Here is a 19917-nt window from a genome sequence, read left to right on the forward strand (position 1 = left end):
AAAAAGACCTGCAGTGAGGTTGCAAAAGAGACCATAGTAGATCAGGTGTCCTTAAATAAAAATAAAAATCAGACAAAAGATTGCAAATTAATACTGTCAAGTACTGAGCATGATGTAAATAGGAACAACAAACATAGTTTGAAATGTCTATATGTGAATGCTAGGAGCCTAAGAAATAAGATGGGAGAATTAGAACATATTGCACTGAATTAAAAATTAGATACAGTGGGCATCTCTGAGACCTGGTGGAAGGAGGATAACCAGTGGGACACTGTCATACCGGGGTACAAATTATATCGTAGTGATAGGGTGGATCGAATTGGTGGAGGAGTAGCATTGTATATTAACGAGAGCCTTGACTCAAATAGATTGAAAATTCTGTAGGAAACAAAACACATCTTGGAATCCCGATGGATTGAAATTCCATGTGTCTTTAAAGGGGAAAAGGATAGTGATAGGGTACTACCGTCCACTTGGCCAGGATGAACAGATGGATGCAGAAATGTTAAAGTAAATTAGGGACGCAAACAAACTGGGCAACACAATGATGGGTGATTTCAATTACCTCGATATTGACTGGATAAATGTAACAGGGCACGCTAGGGTGGTAAAACTCCTTGACAAAATCATGACTGCTTTATGGAGCAGCTAGTACAGGAGCCAAAGAGAGAAGGAAAAATTGTAGACCTAGTCCTTAGTGGAGCGCATGATCTGGTGTGGGAGGTAATGGTGCTGGGACTGCTTGATAACAGTGATCATAATATGATCGGATTTGATATTAGCTTTGAAGTAAGTATATGTGGAGGGGCATAATCGAACGAAAACGTCTATCTCCATGGGCGTTTATCTCCGAGAACGGGTCCGTGAAGGGGCGGACCGAACCGTATTTTTGCAAAAAAATAGACGTCCATGTTGTATTCAACAATTTGTGAGCTGGGCGTTTTTGTTTTTCAGCGATAATGGAAAATGAAAGCGCCTAGCTCAAAAACGAATAAATCCAAGGCATTTGTTCGTGGGAGGGGCCAGGATTCGTAGTGCACTGGTCCCCCTCACATGTCAGGACACCAACCGGCCACCCTAGGGGGCACTTTAAAAAAAAAAAAAAAAAAAGTTAAAGCGCTCCCAGGTGCATAGCACCCTTCCCTTGTGTGTTGAGCCCCCCAAATCCCCCTCAAAACCCACTGCCCAGAAGTCTACACCATTACTATAGCCCTAAGGGGTGAAGGGGGGCACCTACATGTGGGTACAGTGGGTTTGGGGGGTTGGATGACTAAGCATTAAGCAGCACAGTTGTAACAGGTAGGGGGTGGGTGGGCCTGGGTTCACCTGCCTGAAGTCCACTGCACCCCCTAACAACTGCTCCACGGACCTGCATACTGCTGCCAGGGAGGTGGGTATGACATTTGAGGGTGAAAATAAAAAGTTGTGAAACATCATTTTTTGTGGTGGGGAGGGGGTTAGTGACCACTGGGGGAGTCAGGGGAGGTCATCCCCGATTCTCTCCGGTGGTAATCTGGTCATTTAAGGCACTTTTTGGGGCCTTATTCGTGAAAAAACAGGGTCCAAGAAAAGTGCCCTAAATTCTAGCTACAAACGCATACTTTTTTTCCATTATCGGCGAAAGGCACCCATCTCTGTTCGGGTGATAACCATGCTCCAGTCCCGCCTTCACCACACCTCCGACACTCCCCCGTCAACTTTGTACGCTTCCGCGATGGAGTGCAGTTGAAAACGTCCAAGTTCGGCTTTCGATTATACTGCGTTATTCGTTTTTGTGAGATAAACGTCCATCTCCCGATTTAGGTCGGAACTTGGGCGTTTTTCTCGTTCGATTATAAGCAGGATAGGAAATCAAATACGTTGGCGTTTAACTTTAAAAAAGGAGACTATGATAAAATGAGAAGAACGATAAAAAAAAAAACATAGAGGAGCGGCTGCGAGGGTCAAACATTTACATCAAGCGTGGGTGCTGTTCAAAAACACCATCCTGGAAGCCCAGGCCAAATATATTCCGCATATTAAAAAAGGAGGACGGAAGACCAAACGACAGCCGGAATGGTTAAGAAGTGAGGTGAAGGAAACTATTAGAGCTAAAAGAAAATCTTTCAGAAAATGGAAGGAAGAAAGAACCGACTGAAAATAACAAGAAACTGCATAAGGAATGTCAAGTCAGATGCAAAGCGCTGATAAGGAAGGCTAAGAGGTACTTTGAAAAAAAGATTGCATTGGAGGCAAAAACACATAGTAAAACTTTTTTTTAGGTATATTAAAAACAGGAAGCCGGCAAAAGAATCAGTTGGACCGCTAGATAACCAAGGGGTAAAAGGGGCTATCAGGGATGACAAAGCTATAGCTGAGAGATTAAATGAATTCTTTGCTTTGGTGTTCACCGAGGAAGATTTGGGAGAGATACTGGTGCCAGAAATGGTATTTGAAGCTCACGAGTCGGAGAAACTGAATGAATTCTCTATAAACCTGGAGGATGTAATGGGGCAGTTCTACAAATTGTAGAGTAGCAAATCTCCTGCACCGGATGGTATTCATCCCAGAGTACTTATAAAACTGAAGAATGAACTTACGGAATTATTGTTAGTAATATGTAATTTATCCTTAAAAATGAGCATGGTACCAGAAGATTGGAGGGTGGCCAATGTAACGCCAATTTTTTAAAAAGGTTCCAGAGGAGATCCGGGAAATTATAGACCAGTGAGTCTGATGTCAGTGCTGGGCAAAATGGTAGAGACTATTATAAAGAACAAAATTACAGAGCATATTCAAAAGCATGTATTAATGAGACAAAGTCAACATGGATTTAGTGAAGGGAAATCTTGCCTCACCAATCTACTATATTTCTTTGAAGGGATGAACAAACGTGGATAAAGGTGAGCCGGTTGATATTGTGTGTCTGGATTTTCAGAAGGCGTTTGACAAAGTATCTCATGAAAGACTTCAGAGGAAATTGGAGAGTCATGGGATAGGAGGTAGTGTTTTATTGTGGGTTAAAAACTGGTTAAAAAAGTTAGAAAACAGAATATGGTTAAATGGTCAGTATTCTCAATGGAGAAGGGTAGTTAGTGAGGTTCCCCTGGGGTCTGTGCTGGGACTGCTGCTTTTTAACATAGTTATAAATGACCTGGAGATGGGAGTAACTAGCGAGGTAATTAAATTTGCTGATGATACAAAGTTATTCAAAGTCGTTAAATCACAGGAGGATTGTGAAAAATTACAAGAGGACCTTACGAGACTGGGAGATTGGAGATTGGGCGTCTAAATGGCAGATGACGTTTAATGTGAGGACGTGCAAAGTGATGCATGTGGGAAAGAGGAACCCGAATTATAGCTACATCATGCAGGGTTCCACGTTAGGAGTCACAGACCAAGAAAGGGATCTAGATGTCGTCGTTGATGATACGTTGAAACCTTCTGCTCAGTGTGCTGCTGCGGCTAAGAAAGCAAATAGAATGTTAGGTATTATTAGGAAAGGAATGGAAAACAAAAATGAGGACGTTATAATGCCTTTGTATCGCTCCATGGTGCGACCGCACCTCGAATATTGTGTTCAGTTCTGGTCGCCGCATCTCATAAAAGATATAGTGGAATTAGAAAAGGTGCAGAGAAGGGCGATGAAAATGATAAAGGGGATGGGACAACTTCCCTATGAGGAAAGGCTAAAACGGCTGGGGCTCTTCAGCTTGGAGAAAAGGGGAGATATGATAGAGGTCTATAAAATAATGAGTGGAATTGAATGGGTAGACGTAAAGCGTCTGTGTATGCTTTCCAAAAATACTAGGGCTAGGGGGCATGCAATGAAGCTACAAAGTAGTAAATTTTAAAACTAATCGGAGAAAAGTTTTCTTCACTCAATGTGTAATTAAACTCTGGAATTCGTTGCCAGAGAATGTGGTAAAGGCGGTTAGCTTAGCAGAGTTTTTAAAAGGTTTGGACGGCTTCCTAAAGGAAAAGTCCATAGACCATTATTAAATTGGACTTGGGGAAAATCCACTATTTCTGGGATAAGCAGTATAGAATGTTTTGTACTTTTTTGGGATCTTGCCAGGTATTTGTGACCTGGATTGGCCACTGTTGGAAACAGGATGCTGGGCTTGATGGACCTTTGGTCTGTCCCAGTATGGCAATACTTATGTACTTAAGCTTGCAGTCTAAGGTATGCAGTGCTGCTTCTCCAATATAGGTGTGGGTTAGGGAAGAAGACAGGTAATACAAAGGACTGATTAAGGTAGAAGTCCAATATCACTTTAGGAAGAAATTTGGGGTGGGTTTGGAGTACAATCCTGTCATGGTAGAACCTGGTGTAAGGTGGATCTGCCACTAGGGCTCAAAGTTAACTTTCGCTTCTGGCAGCAGTAAGAGCTATTAAGAACACTACCTTATATGTGAGGAATTTTAGAGAACAGGAATGTAGTGGTTCAAAAGGAGGACAAGTCCATAGACCGCTATTAAATGGACTTGGAAAAATTCCGCATTTTTAGGTATAACTTGTCTGGAATGTTTTTACGTTTGGGGAGCGTGCCAGGTGCCCTTGACCTGGATTGGCCACTGTCGGTGACAGGATGCTGGGCTAGATGGACCTTTGGTCTTTCCCAGTATGGCACTACTTATGTACTTATGTACTTATGTAGGTTTCATGAGAGCTGTGATGATGACATAGAGATCCTAAACCACAGGCTATGGTTTGATAGGTTTATTTCATACCAACTTTCTTTCATGAACCTTAGTATCGCGGGATGAACAGAAACTGGTTTATTATCCACCTTGAGGAGAAACATACTAATGGCAATCAAATGTACTCTGAGTTAGTTTTGAGACCAGAATCCAAAAGATGGAGAAGGTACTCTATAAGGGTAATTAGAAAGCTCCTAGCAGGGTCTAATGCTTTGGCTGCACACCAGAAGGAAAATCTTTTCCACTTTAAACAGTAATATTTCTGTGTAGAAGGTTTCCTAGAGTCTATGAATATTCTAGAGACTCTTTCAGGAAGGTTTAAGGAATGTAAATTTCTGTTGTCAGAAACCAGGCCATTGGGGCTAGAGAGCGAGGGTCTGTATGGAGGAGGGACCCTTCATTCTGTGTTGTTAGGGTTGGAAAAGGATCTAACCTCATTGATTCCTTGGACGATAATTCTAGGAGAAGAGGGAAACAGATTTGACACAGCCAGTAGGGAGCAATTAGAATCTTGGTCCCTTGGTCGCGACACAGTTTGTGAAAACTTTTCCGTATGAGAGGTAGTGGGGAAAAGGCATATAGGTCTGCTCCCCAGTGGAGCAAGAAGGCTCTGGAGCTGTAGGGTTGGGAGCGTATACCCTGGAACAAAAAGCGGAGAAGCAAACAATTCTGTCACTAGGGACCCCCATCGATGGAATATCTGACAAACCACAGAGATGCTGCTAGACCATTCGTGAGGTTTAAATACTGTCTGCTACAGTATTCTGTTTACCGACTAGGTAAATAGCTGTTAGAAATGTTTTGAGAAGCTGCGCAAGTTCATATCTGGATTGTTGACAGAGGTGGTAAGAACCTGTTCCTCCTCGTTTGTTCAGGTAATACATCGCAACTTGGTTGTCCATGCGAACAAGTTTTACCTGATCGAGGATGCAGTCTTGAAAGGTTTTGAGGGTGTTCTAGACCGCTCGCAATTCCAGGAGGTTGATTATGGTGTTTTTTTTCTCCCATGGGGACAAAGAAACCTGTATATGGAGACCGTCAAGGTGAGCACCCCAACCTACCATGGAGGTATCCGTGGTGAGGACCTAGTGATATGGAGGGGGCTGAAACGGAAGTCCCCAGGTGAGATTCTGGGATACCATCCACCACCATAGAGAGTTGCATAATACTGGAGTGACTTAAATATGGGCCAAGAATAATCCCGTAGCTTGGGACTACTGAGAGGAGAACGTCCACTGAGGAATTTGGAAGTGGAGCTGAGCCAACGGTGTTACGTGGACCATTGAGGCCATGTGACCGAGTAGGCGGAGCATCTGACAAGCAGATACCTGAGCAAGAGATGTAGAATGTTGTTTGCTCTCGGTCGAATAGTATCTAGGAGAGCCCCTATGAACTCTTAAGGTCTGAAACGGTTGAAGATGTAATTTGGAGTAATTGATCACAAACCTCAGGAGTTCTAGGAGCCTGATGGTGGCTAGAATGGAGGTGTGCGCCAGCTCCCTGGAGGCTACCTTGATTAACTAGTCATCTAGGTAGGTGAAGATGTGTATGCGCCACTTGTGAAGAATTGTAGCTACCATCAAGACGCGAGGCACTGAAGTCAAGCCAAACAGTAAGTTCTCCGAGGACAAGCAGGCTGCTTGTTCTCACTGATGGGTTGACGTCCTCGGCAGCCCCCTCCATCGGAAAGTTTACTAGCAAAGACCTTTGCTAGTCCTCGCGCGCCCATGCGCACCGCGCATGCGCGGCCGTCTTCCCGCCCGAAACCGGCTCGAGCCGGCCAGTCTTCTTTCGTCCGCGCTCGGTACGGTCGTGTTACGCCGTTCGTGCCCCAGAGAGTCGACCTCGCGCGTCCTTTTCGACGTGTTTTTTCCTTGTTTTTCTTTTAAAAAGTTCGGGAAGCGCTCCGGAAGTGTTCAGGAAGACCCTTTCGGGGTTTCTGCCCTTCCCGTAATTTTCTCAACTTTTGCCCCGTAAGTTTTCTTTCGTTGTCGGGGTAGGCCTAGTTTGGCCTCGGTCGAGATTTTTTCTCCCTTTCAATTTTGGTGCTTCAATTTTCGCCATTTCGGCCTTTGATTTCGCCGGCGTGATTTTTCCGCCCATGACATCGAAGCCTTCCAGCGGCTTCAAGAAGTGCACCCAGTGCGCCCGGGTAATCTCGCTCACTGATAGGCACTCTGCGTGTCTTCAGTGTCTAGGGGCCCAGCACCGCCCTCAGAACTGCAGTCTGTGTTCCCTGTTACAAAGGCGGACTCAGGTAGCGAGATTAGCCCAGTGGAACGTTTTGTTCTCGGGCTCTCCGTCGACATCGGCACCGGAGGCATCGAGTGCATCGACGTCGTCAGCGTCCGGACCATCTTCCTTGGCTGCCGCTCCATCGACTGCATCGAGGCATCGGACCTCTGCATCGGCGCCGAGGCATCGGGCGACTGCATCGACGTCGGTGGTACCGAGACTTCGTCTGCTGATGTCATCGGACGGAGGTGCATCGTCAGGAGTGCAGGTGAGGGCTGTCCATTCCCCTGCTGGTGGTGGTGAGCCTTCGGGTGGGTCTCCTCCTACCCTGAGGGCTCCTGCGGTACAGCCCCCCCGGGATCGACCCTCTTCGGTCTCGGCCCCGAGGAAGCGACGGATGGATTCTACGTCCTCCTCGTCGGTGCCGGGGAGCTCCGGTGACATGCTTCGGAAGAAGGCGAAGAAGCATCGACACCGGTCTCCTCCTTGTGTCGGCACCGAGAGCTCTGGGTCGCCGAGGGATTCGGCACCCAGCAGGCATCGGCACCGAGAGGACCGCTCACCCTCTGTTCAGGAGGTGTCGATGCGCTCCACTCTGGACAGCCCGGAACAGCCTCCTCGCCCGGAACAGGTTCTGACGTCGACGCCTGCATCGACCTCTCAGCCTTTTTCTGCAGCCACTCTGAACGAGAGCCTCCGGGCCGTTCTCCCAGAGATTCTGGGAGAGCTGTTGCGCCCTACCCCTCCGGTACCGGCGGTGCTTGCGCCTCCGGTACCGTCGAGCGTGGCGCCGGCTGGTCCATCGCCCAGGTTGAGGTCCCCGACGTCGGTACCGCGTGCGGTGCCGACCGCGGCCACCTCCCAGGAAGGCTCCCCGACTACGTCGGCGGAGGGAGCTTCGCCGATGCGGGCGAGGGAGTCTACCTCTCGACGCCCCCATCGTGGACGTGGCTCCACGGAGTCGAGCCGGGCGAGGTTGCAGACACAGGTCTGTGAACTTGTGTCTGACACCGAGGGTGAGGCCTCGTGGGAGGACGAAGAAGACCCCAGATATTTCTCTGACGAGGAGTCTGAGGGTCTTCCTTCTGATCCCACTCCCTCTCCTGAAAGGCAGCTTTCTCCTCCTGAGAGTCTGTCTTTCGCTTCCTTTGTCCGGGAGATGTCTACGGCCATCCCCTTCCCGGTGGTTGTGGAGGACGAGCCCAGGGCTGAAATGTTTGAGCTCCTGGACTATCCTTCTCCACCTAAGGAAGCGTCCACTGTTCCCTTGCACCATGTCCTGAAAAAGACATTGCTTGCGAACTGGACCAAGCCATTAAGTAATCCCCACATTCCCAAGAAGATCGAGTCCCAGTACCGGATCCATGGGGACCCAGAGCTGATGCGCACTCAGTTGCCTCATGACTCTGGAGTTGTGGATTTGGCCCTAAAGAAGGCTAAGAGTTCTAGGGAGCATGCTTCGGCGCCCCCGGGCAAAGACCCTAGAACCTTAGACTCCTTTGGGAGGAAGGCCTACCATTCTTCTATGCTCGTGGCCAAGATCCAGTCTTACCAGCTCTACACGAGCATACACATGCGGAACAATGTGCGGCAGTTGGCGGGCTTGGTTGATGCTCTTCCCCCTGAGCAAGCCAAGCCTTTTCAGGAGGTGGTCAGGCAGCTGAAGGCGTGCAGAAAATTCCTGGCCAGAGGAGTTTATGACACTTTTGATGTTGCGTCCAGGGCCGCTGCTCAAGGTGTGGTGATGCGCAGGCTCTCATGGCTGCGTGCCGCTGACCTGGAGAATAGAATCCAGCAGCGGATTGCGGACTCGCCGTGCGGACAACATTTTTGGGGAAAAAGTTGAGCAGGTGGTAGAGTCTCTCCACCAGCGGGACACCGCATTCGACAAGTTCTCCCGCCGGCAGCCTTCAGCCTCTACCTCTACAGGTAGAAGATTTTTCGGGGGAAGGAAGACTGGTCCCTATGCTTCTGGTAAGCATAGGTACAATCCTCCTTCCCGACAGCCTGCGGCCCAGGCTAAGCCCCAGCGCGCTCGCTCTCGTCAGCAGCGTGCGCCTCAGCAAGGCCCCGCGGCTCCCCAGCAAAAGCAAGGGGCGAGCTTTTGACTGGCTCCAGCAGAGCATAGCCGACATCCCAGTGTCAGTGCCGGGCGACCTGCCGGTCGGGGGGAGGTTGATAGCTTTTCACCAAAGGTGGCCTCTCATAACCTCCGATCAGTGGGTTCTGCAAATAGTCCGGCAAGGATACACCCTCAATTTGGCCTCAAAACCTCCAAATTGTCCACCGGGAGCTCAGTCTTACAGCTTCCAGCACAAGCAGGTACTTGCAGAGGAACTCTCCGCCCTTCTCAGCGCCAATGCGGTCGAGCCCGTGCCATCCGGGCAGGAAGGGCTGGGATTCTATTCCAGGTACTTCCTTGTGGAAAAGAAAACAGGGGGGATGCGTCCCATCCTAGACCTAAGGGCCCTGAACAAATATCTCGTAAAAGAAAAGTTCAGGATGCTTTCCCTGGGCACCCTCCTCCCCATGATTCAGCAAAACGATTGGCTATGCTCTCTGGACTTGAAGGATGCCTACACTCACATCCCGATACTGCCAGCTCACAGACAGTATCTGCGATTTCAGCTGGGCACACGCCACTTCCAGTACTGTGTGCTACCCTTTGGGCTCGCCTCTGCGCCCAGGGTGTTCACAAAGTGCCTAGCTGTGGTAGCAGCGGCACTCCGCAGGCTGGGGGTGCATGTGTTCCCATATCTCGACGATTGGCTGGTGAAGAACACATCCGAGGCAGGAGCCCTGCAGTCCATGCAGATGACTATTCGCCTACTGGAGCTACTGGGGTTTGTGATAAATTATCCAAAGTCCCATCTTCTCCCAATGCAGAGACTCGAATTCATAGGGGCTCTGCTGGATTCTCGGACGGCTCGCGCCTATCTCCCAGAGACGAGAGCCAACAACTTGTTGTCCCTCGTCTCGCGGGTGCGAGCGTCCCAGCAGATCACAGCTCGGCAGATGTTGAGATTGCTGGGCCACATGGCCTCCACAGTTCATGTGACTCCCATGGCCCGCCTTCACATGAGATCTGCTCAATGGACCCTAGCCTCCCAGTGGTATCAGGCCGCTGGGGGTCTAGAGGACGTGATCCACCTGTCCACGAGTTTTCTCACATCCCTATATTGGTGGACGATTTGCTCCAATTTGACTCTGGGACGTCCCTTCCAAATTCCTCAGCCACAAAAGGTGCTGACCACGGATGCGTCCCTCCTGGGATGGGGAGCTCATGTCGATGGGCTTCACACCCAAGGAAGCTGGTCCCTCCAGGAACGCGATCTGCAGATCAATCTTCTGGAGTTACGAGCGATCTGGAACGCTCTGAAGGCTTTCAGAGATCGGCTGTCCCACCAAATTATCCAAATTCAGACAGACAACCAGGTTGCCATGTACTATGTCAACAAGCAGGGGGGCACCGGATCTCGCCCCCTGTGTCAGGAAGCCGTCAGCATGTGGCTCTGGGCTCGCCGTCACGACATGGTGCTCCAAGCCACATATCTGGCAGGCGTAAACAACAGTCTGGCCGACAGGTTGAGCAGGATTATGCAACCTCACGAGTGGTCGCTCAATTCCCGTGTGGTACGACAGATCTTCCAGGTGTGGGGCACCCCCTTGGTAGATCTCTTCGCATCTCGAGTGAACCACAAAGTCCCTCAGTTCTGTTCCAGGCTTCAGGCCCACGGCAGACTGGCATCGGATGCCTTCCTCCTGGACTGGGGGGAGGGTCTGCTGTATGCTTATCCTCCCATACCTCTGGTGGGGAAGACTTTGTTGAAACTCAAGCAAGACCGAGGCACCATGATTCTGATTGCTCCTTTTTGGCCGCGTCAGATCTGGTTCCCTCTTCTTCTGGAGTTGTCCTCCGAAGAACCGTGGAGATTGGAGTGTTTTCCGACCCTCATCACACAGGACGAAGGGGCGCTTCTGCATCCCAGCCTCCAGTCGCTGGCTCTTAAGGCCTGGATGTTGAGGACGTAGACTTTGCCTCTTTGGGTCTGTCAGAGGGTGTCTCCCGCATCTTGCTTGCTTCCAGGAAAGATTCCACTAAGAGAAGTTACTTCTTCCATTGGAGGAGGTTTGCCGTCTGGTGTGACAGCAAGGCCCTAGATCCTCGCTCTTGTCCTACACAGACCCTGCTTGAATACCTTCTGCACTTGTCTGAGTCTGGTCTCAAGACCAACTCTGTAAGGGTTCACCTTAGTGCAATCAGTGCTTACCATTACCATGTGGAAGGTAAGCCGATCTCAGGACAGCCTTTAGTTGTTCGCTTCATGAGAGGCTTGCTTTTGTCAAAGCCCCCTGTCAAGCCTCCTACAGTGTCATGGGATCTCAATGTCGTTCTCACCCAGCTGATGAAACCTCCTTTCGAGCCACTGAATTCCTGCCATCTGAAGTTCTTGACTTGGAAGGTCATTTTCTTGGTGGCAGTTACTTCAGCTCGTAGAGTCAGTGAGCTTCAGGCCCTGGTAGCCCAGGCCCCTTACACCAAATTTCATCATAACAGAGTAGTCCTCCGCACTCACCCTAAGTTCTTGCCAAAGGTTGTGTCGGAGTTCCATCTGAACCAGTCAATTGTCTTGCCAACATTCTTTCCCCGTCCTCATTCCTGCCCTGCTGAACGTCAGCTGCACACATTGGACTGCAAGAGAGCATTGGCCTTCTACCTGGAGCGGACACAGCCCCACAGACAGTCCGCCCAATTGTTTGTTTCTTTTGATCCCAATAGGAGGGGAGTGGCTGTAGGGAAACGCACCATATCCAATTGGCTAGCAGATTGCATTTCCTTCACTTACGCCCAGGCGGGGCTGGCTCTTGAGGGTCATGTCACGGCTCATAATGTTAGAGCCATGGCTGCGTCGGTAGCCCACTTGAAGTCAGCCTCTATTGAAGAAATTTGCAAAGCTGCGACGTGGTCATCTGTCCACACATTCACATCTCATTACTGCCTGCAGCAGGATACCCGACGCGACAGTCGGTTCGGGCAGTCAGTTCTTCAGAACCTGTTTGGGCTTTAGGATCCAACTCCACCCCCCGAGGGCCCTGTTTGTTCTGTTCCAGGCTGCACTCTCAGTTAGTTGGTAAATTTTTTAGGTCAATCTCAGTTATGTCCTCGCCGTTGCGAGGCCCAATTGACCATGGTTGTTGTTTTGAGTGAGCCTGGGGGCTAGGGATACCCCATCAGTGAGAACAAGCAGCCTGCTTGTCCTCGGAGAAAGCGAATGCTACATACCTGTAGAAGGTATTCTCCGAGGACAGCAGGCTGATTGTTCTCACAAACCCGCCCGCCTCCCCTTTGGAGTTGAGTCTTCCCTTGAAGTGTATTGTCTTGCTACATACTGGACTGGCCGGCTCGAGCCGGTTTCGGGCGGGAAGACGGCCGCGCATGCGCGGTGCGCATGGGCGCGCGAGGACTAGCAAAGGTCTTTGCTAGTAAACTTTCCGATGGAGAGGGCTGCCGAGGACGTCAACCCATCAGTGAGAACAATCAGCCTGCTGTCCTCGGAGAATACCTTCTACAGGTATGTAGCATTCGCTATCTTGTATTGATAATGCAGAGCTTCACAGTGGAAGTGGAGGAATTTTCTGTGCACAGGAAGAATAGGGATGTGCTTATATGCCTCCTTGAGATCTAGAGAGCAGAGCCAGTCATTGAGTTGTATCATGGGAAGTAGTGATCCCAGGGAAACCATGGAAAATTTTTCTTTGAATAGAAACTTGTCTTGTAGATCAAGAATTGGTCGTACTCCCCCCCCCCCCCCCCCCTATCGTTTTGTTATGAGGAAGTATCTGGAATAGAGCCCTCAATCCCTCTCCAGCGGAGGAACTAGTTCTATTGCATCCTGCCTGAGGAGGGCAGAGAGCTCCTCTCAGAGTAGTGTCATTTGGAAGCAGTTGAAATGAAACTCTTATGGTGGCTGGTCAGGAGATCTTTTTTCTCAGTGCAGAATGTAACCGTTCTGTATGGTGTAGCACCCAACGATTGGAGGTTATGAGAGGTCACCTCTTTTGGAATAGGATGAGTCTTCCTCCTTATCGGTAGGTCACTTGGCAAGGAGTCCAAAACTGGGCTGTTTAGATTGAGAAGGAGTCCGAGGTTTTTGACCCTGTTGCTGTCTTGGACGTGAGCTTTGGAGTGTAGTCCTTTGAGGAGGAGGAGGAGGAGTAGTAATGATGCTTTGACATAGTAATTGAAACATCAAAAACCTCCTGCAAATCTTCTAGAAGTAGCAGAAGTTTGTGGCCTGGATAGAATTTTATAGTATATATTTTTTAATTAGGTTGGCCACTTCCTCAGCTTTGTCACTGAATAAGTTTTCTCCATGACAAGGGATATCTGCTAGACGCTCCTGGACAGCAGATTCAAGGTCTGAGACCCTGAGCCAGGAAAGATACTACATTGCTACTCCTAAGGTAGAAATGCATGAAAAGGCATCAAAGGCTTGCCTTGCCAGATATTTACGACAGTTCAGAAGTTTCTTGTAAAGCAGTTTTCTTTGGGGCTACTTGGACTGTCAGTGGCGTCTCCCAGTTTATTGATTACTAGTAAAAAAAAAACCCGTTTCTGATGCAAATGAAACGGGGGCTAGCAAGGTTTTCTTCAGAGTGTGCATGTGGGAGTGTGTGTGTCCCTGCCCTCTGCCCTCTCTCTCTCCCCTCCCCCCTCTGAGTCCTTCACTGTTTCGTGCTGTGCTGTTTTCCTTCACTCATGGGGAAACCGGATATCTCTGGCGCTTCACACTTCCGGCTGGAGGCTTCAGTGGTGCCTTTTATATATATATAGATAGTATTTTTCATAATTGTATGAAGTGGAACAGTGATTCCTTCTCTAGGAGGAGAGTCATAATCTAGAACCTCAGAGTTCTGAACAAGGTTCTTCCTCTGTCTCTAATTTGAAAAGTATGGTTTGAACTGTCTCATGGACAAAGCCAGGAAAGTATATACTTTTGGAGGAGATATACGTTTCTCAGGAGGCAGAGAAAGATTGGTTGGGATGCCATAGAACTCCTCAGCTGAGATGCCCTGATCTGTCTCCCAGGAGAGGTCTGAGTCTGACACTTCAAAGAACTGTTAATGGGAAGTGCGTGGAAGAGAGATTCGGCTAGAGTGTCTGCTCTATGTCAAAGTGCGTCAAGGCAGATGAGTCTCCAAGGTTGGAGAAAATTCCTCTGCTGGTGTCGACACATGTGTTGGTTGGGTTTGTGGTGCTGCCGACAGTCGGTGTTGAGCCAGTGTGCAAGACCTCTTCCGTGACTGTATCAGTGTATCAACAGGCTGGGCTTAGGCTGGCGCAAGCACCCTTTCAGCCTGTATAGACTGTGTTATGCGTAGCCCTGAGAGCTCCTCTTTGAGCATAGCCCGGATCTCCTCCTATAGAGTAGGCATCTGTACCTGCTGAGAAAGTGGAGTGGACGCAGCCTGAGTTATACCCAGTGCAGGCGTAGGAGATCTCAAAGACCTCGAAAGCTCTCAATGAGAAATAAGTTGGAGAGAAGGAGAGCATCCCATGCATCAAGGATGTCAGAGTGCCTGGAGGGAGAATGGTGGCGATGCATCTTAAGTTTTTAACGCTGCAGGCCCCCTCAATGCATGCAGCACCGACGAAGGGTGTAGAGTCCTTTCGTGGTACTTGTTGCATGCTATACCAAATCTTTACCAAGAGTTTAAAACGCTCCACTATCAATCGATACACAACTGAGCACTCATCGATTTGACCCCTGAGAAGGCTGTAATAGCCGAAACACGGGCCGTGTTGGGTCTTAATAATAAAAAATTCCATTGGAGCATCTTATCCTAGTGTGGTGACGGATCACTTGGAATTGGTTCCTTTCCACCCTGTTACTGCTGTGTTCTGTCCTTGTGGAGAGTGCGAACCCCATTTGTCTTTTTGACAGAGTCTGACAGACCATCTCAAAGTTGCGTTGGTGCACACGATGTCGATGTTGATGTCAATGCAGGTTCCGTATCAAGTGCCGAATCACCTGCTATGCTTCATGTCGATGCAGAACCAAATTTTTTCACGCTGGACTCTGCGGGCTTTAAGGGTCCTCGCATGCGGAGGCTGCACTGTATGTTCCAGTGCTCTGGACTCAAGCACTGAACACACCAGTTATGGGGATCTGTGCCTGAAATAGTCTTATTGTATCGAGTATGCTTCTTAAATCCACTCGGCACCCTCATTGACATGGAGGGAAAAATGGCCAATGCAAGTTCAAAAGTCTCTATAGCCCGGGGAGCTCAAGTAGTTGCATACTCAAAAATGGTCAATTGCTTCCTTGCGAAGATGGGCGCAGAGGCCTCAAAGACTGAAAATTCAAAAATAATGGAAAAAAATAAATTAACATAGAACAAATTAATATAGAAAAAAGTTGAATTTGAAGAAATAAAATCCCAAAAAAAGGAAGGCACCAAAAAGGCAAATGTTTGACACACTAAGGAGAGATTTTAAAAATAGCATCTTTGTTCCTCTAAAAAGGTAGACTGCTGGGATGAAATAAGCATGACGGGGTTGACTGGAAGGAACCTGTTATGGCAGTTATTGGTTAGTAATTTTGCTGTATTAGAACTGTTTTCCTTACTGTCGAGTGTATACATGAAAATAATAAAATGGTTAAAAAAAAAAAGTAGACTGCTGGTCCCACACTCAAGCATCAGGCAAGAAGGCACCGGTGCATGTGCAGTGTGGGCACTGCCTCAAAGATTTAAAGTGACAGTGCACTTGGCAGTGTCCTCACTGGGCTCCATGGATGATGTTACGCACATGTGAGAATAATATTCATAGTACATAAGTGAAAACAGCAGATTTGACTAAAAATGGAATACTCCTTACATGCCGCAGTAGAAGCAGCTTACAATAAGTATATATATCTCTTCCTGCCCCCACCTCTACCTTCATTGGGTCCTAACATTTATTGATGGATTGTATTTTATTTTTATTCTATTTTATGTGTTTTATTTTCTTGATATTTGTTTTTTGCCTCTACTTCTTTTAAGGCACGTTGATCAAATCCTGCATTTTTAGTTCATTGCATGCACAGACATGTACTGATTTCCTGGAGTAAACAGGGCTGCAGCTCAACCATGTTGTTAAGGCTAAAAGGTAGGACTAGATTAACCTACTCTGAACAGAATGGAGCACATTGGTATGCTTTGGTGAATCTGGGAATTACAGCTGATCAGCTGAGATGTCAGTCTAAACTTACTCCCCCTCACCCCCTTGATATTCAGCGCTATTTTACCGGCCAGGAACAACTCCTGGCCGGTTAAATAGCGCTTAATCGGCTATCTGCGAATATTCAGCAGGAGATAGCTAGTTATCTCCTGCTGAATATTCGCGGTCAGCACTTAGCGGCTAAACTGTTACATCGCACAATGTAACCAGCTATCTACTAATACTCAGTGCATCACTGGCTAAGTTTGGCGGTCAAATTGGGCCGCCGAAATAGCAGGCCTGTCATTGGCTGGTTTAAACTTAACTGGCCAGTGCTGAATATTGTCTTGACCAGTTAAGTTTAAACCGACCAAAAATAAACCGGATATTCAATGCTGTCACTGGAAATGGCCTGGCATTGAATATCCGATCTCGCTGCCAACCACAGGAGTTAGCCACGCTGCCTCCCACTGTCTGAATATCATCCCCACTACATTTGAAGGATAAACTGCCAGTATTTTCTTCCCCCAAAGAAAAGGGACTAAAGCATTTACATTCATCATAGTACGATACTTTGATTACAGCATGATAAAATCCTAAATAAGTGTGGCATTGTGGCTGTGCGTGTATACTGATTTATCTTTATCTCTTTTCCATCAGTCAGGAACTTGAGACCTCTCCTGCGCCATTGTCTTCTCCTCAGCAATCTAGTTTGTTTGGGATTGACCATGAAGAGCTGAACAGACAAATAGCTGAGTACAAAAAGAGTAGCAGAGAAAAGGAGAAGCGGATGGAGGGCATTGGGCTGCTGCAGCAGCATCAGGAGCAGCTAGCTGAGCTGCGAAGGCACAAGATCCTGAAAAAGAAGAGGAAGAAAGCAAAGGACGCATTTCTTAATGACGACATCACGCCCCAAAAGTACCTTCTGGAGAAATATAATGAAGAGGCTCTGGGAGAGGGAGACGAGATGGCCTCTCCAGAGAGCAAATTGGAGCATGAGCTTCAGGAAGCTGTTGAGTTGGATGCAGAAGATGCCAATGCTAGCAAACCAAGCTCAGGAGAGAGGAAGAATCATGTCTCAAAGCCATGAGCGCGTGGGGGGGTCACTGGTAATTTGTGTCCTATCTGAGTCATTGGCACTGAACTCAGGACTCTTGGCTACAGACGTTTATAGAACATGAGGTCTGCAGAGGGGGACCTATGTATGTCTTTTGGAGGGGTGACGAGGAATGAGAAATATCCTTGTTAAATGTAGATTTTTGTAATGAATTCTGAAGGTCATTAAGTACAACGTATAATCCCTTTTCCTCTTGCAAACTGGAAAGAAAAGCCCTTCCCCCTTCTCAAGTGGCAATTAAAAATATCTTTATTCTAGGTATGATGTTTACATCCTAATATCATAAGGAGACCAAACACCTCACAAGCTTATGGTAGTTCTTCTTCTTGCTTGGGTTCTGTGACAGCATGACCTGAAAGTCAGAAAGCCATGAGCTTTTACCTAGCCTGGAATAGCCATGAAGAGCTCTGTTTAATTGCAGGGCAGTTTGTCTCAGGAATGACAACCTTGTTCTTCTCACTGTAGGAGTTTACAAGAAGCATATTTGGGCTTTTGCTTTTGGTTGACAGCTTAGTAAAGCTGTGTCTTTGTATTATTATTAATGTGAATTAATCCTAATAAAAAATTCCCTTTAAAAATTCCCATAGTGACGATGAATCTATGCTTACTTGTGCTCATGCTGGACTTTGCCCTCTGGTGATTGTGTGCTGACTTTGGTATTGGTTGAATCTGATTGGACAGCCTGGGTCAACAAGATTCTCTGTGGTTGTAATGTAGCACCATATATCCTCCAAAACAGGAAAGAACAGTTGATGCTTTGGACCTTGCAGCAGACACTCTTGAGTTATCCCCTTCAATGGGCCTCTCGGCCTGTTCAGAGCTTCCTGCGGCTCATGAGTCACTTTTGTCAGTTCATATAGTAATGAAATACTTTTTAAAGCACTTTTCTAACTACTGAATAATTGTGACAAGTTCTAGAGCAGTTTACTACCACAGAATGTGTCAAAAGTGTGCCTTTAAACACAGCCAATCAAAACTGGGCCAGTTGGGGATACAGCTTTGATACTATACTGATTAGATCATATATGAAAGAACGTTTCTACCTACTCCTGAGGTGTGGAATGACATGAGGCTGTATTTTCTTTTCAGTAAGATTTGACATTTCCCAGCCCTTTATGATGTGTTTCTGCATTAGAACTCTTCCTTCATTTCCAGCACTGGTTGTGTATCTTTAATATTACTGTCACTGGTATCGTCTTCAGCACTGTAGCAGAAGCCAGAAAGTGACCTAGAGCAGGCTTGTCCAAGTTAAGTCCTTGACTAAAAGCATACAAGGTTTTCAGGATATCCCTAATTAATATGCATGTTACTTCTAATGCCAGTCAAAAACTCCAAAATTCATTAAACTTTTATAATAGTCTTCACCTTTACTGAAATATTTTATGCAATAAACACTTTCATGTGGAAATACTTCCTGTTTGTACTACATAGACACAAATAAATCTACCTATATACGTTATACATCATACCCAATACACACCAAGCATACCACCATTCATACTTCAATGGAGCTATTGCCACCACTCTATTCGCTCAAAATACAACTGCAAATACAATAAAATACAAAATAACCATCCTAGACATAAATGTCTTGAAATAGTCCATAAAGAAGTTACGCTTATTTGACAAAGCAACACTCTAGTCTTTTGGAAGACGATAATGCATCTGTAATCCCAAAAAAGTCTTATCTTTGAGCAGTGCAGACTTGTAAGCTCCTTATTTTCCTGTTGGCTGCATGGTTGGCTAAAAGGAGAGTAGAATCCTCTTTGCGGTAATACCGCTTTGTTGAAGTCATTTCCGGCATTCCATGGAGGGAGCCATCTTGGCGACTGCCTAGAGATATGAGAGCTTCTAGGGAGTAAGGTGAAGATAGTTTTTAAGAATATTGAATGTGGTTTATTATTGATATTTGGAGAGGGAATTTACATTCCTGTTTTGCTATTGCGCTTAGAATCGGAGCCCCTGAAGATGCCTAGTGCGAAATGCGTTGGGCTTGAAGAGGTTTACACTGAAGAGATACGCTGTGTTACAGCGTCACAGAATTTTGAACTGCGAAGCTCCTCGTCCTTTTAGCCAACCATGAATGGTGGTATGCTTGGTGTGTATTGGGTATGATGGTATAACGTATATAGGTAGATTTATTTGTGTCTATGTAGTACAAACAGGAAGTATTTCCACATGAAAGTGTTTATTGCATAAAATATTTCAGTAAAGGTGAAGAATATTGTAAAAGTTTAATGAATTTTGGAGTTTTTGACTGGCATTAGAAGTAACATATAAAATTGTATGCACAGCTTTTGTATGATAACTCATTTAGTATTAATATGCATGAGAGAAATCTGCATACAGTGGATATAGTGGGCATGCAAATCTCATGTATATTCATTATGGATATCCTGTGAAACTGGCCTGTTGACAGCCCTCATGGACTGAACTTGGAGAAGCATGGCCAAGAGGGAACAGGGGTGCAGCTTCTGCCTCCTTTGTGGGGAGTGGGGTGCAGGCTGCATAGCCATGGACACATTCTTCCTTTTCAACTGTAATTCCTGATTTAACCCTATCATTCATTCTTCTATGCAGCTGTCCTTTACCCAGCCCCTTATAAATCTCTATCTCTTATCCCCAGATTCATTTCCTCTGATCATACCCCTCACCAAATTTGAGCTGCTACTCATCTGAG

General features: G+C 47.1%; 1 protein-coding gene across 1 annotated transcript in view; it reads left to right on the forward strand.

Moving 5' to 3' along the window:
• LOC115475967 (putative ribosome-binding factor A, mitochondrial) overlaps positions 1-17819 on the forward strand; it is a 38155-nt gene extending 20336 nt beyond the window's left edge. The window contains 1 exon segment of the mRNA XM_030212060.1: positions 16781-17819. Within this exon segment, the coding sequence (XP_030067920.1) occupies positions 16781-17210 (430 nt within the window). The 3' untranslated portion in view covers positions 17211-17819.
• The last annotated feature ends 2098 nt before the right edge of the window (positions 17820-19917 follow it).

Source organism: Microcaecilia unicolor, chromosome 1, assembly GCF_901765095.1.
Source record: "Microcaecilia unicolor chromosome 1, aMicUni1.1, whole genome shotgun sequence".
Lineage (NCBI taxonomy): Eukaryota > Metazoa > Chordata > Amphibia > Gymnophiona > Siphonopidae > Microcaecilia > Microcaecilia unicolor.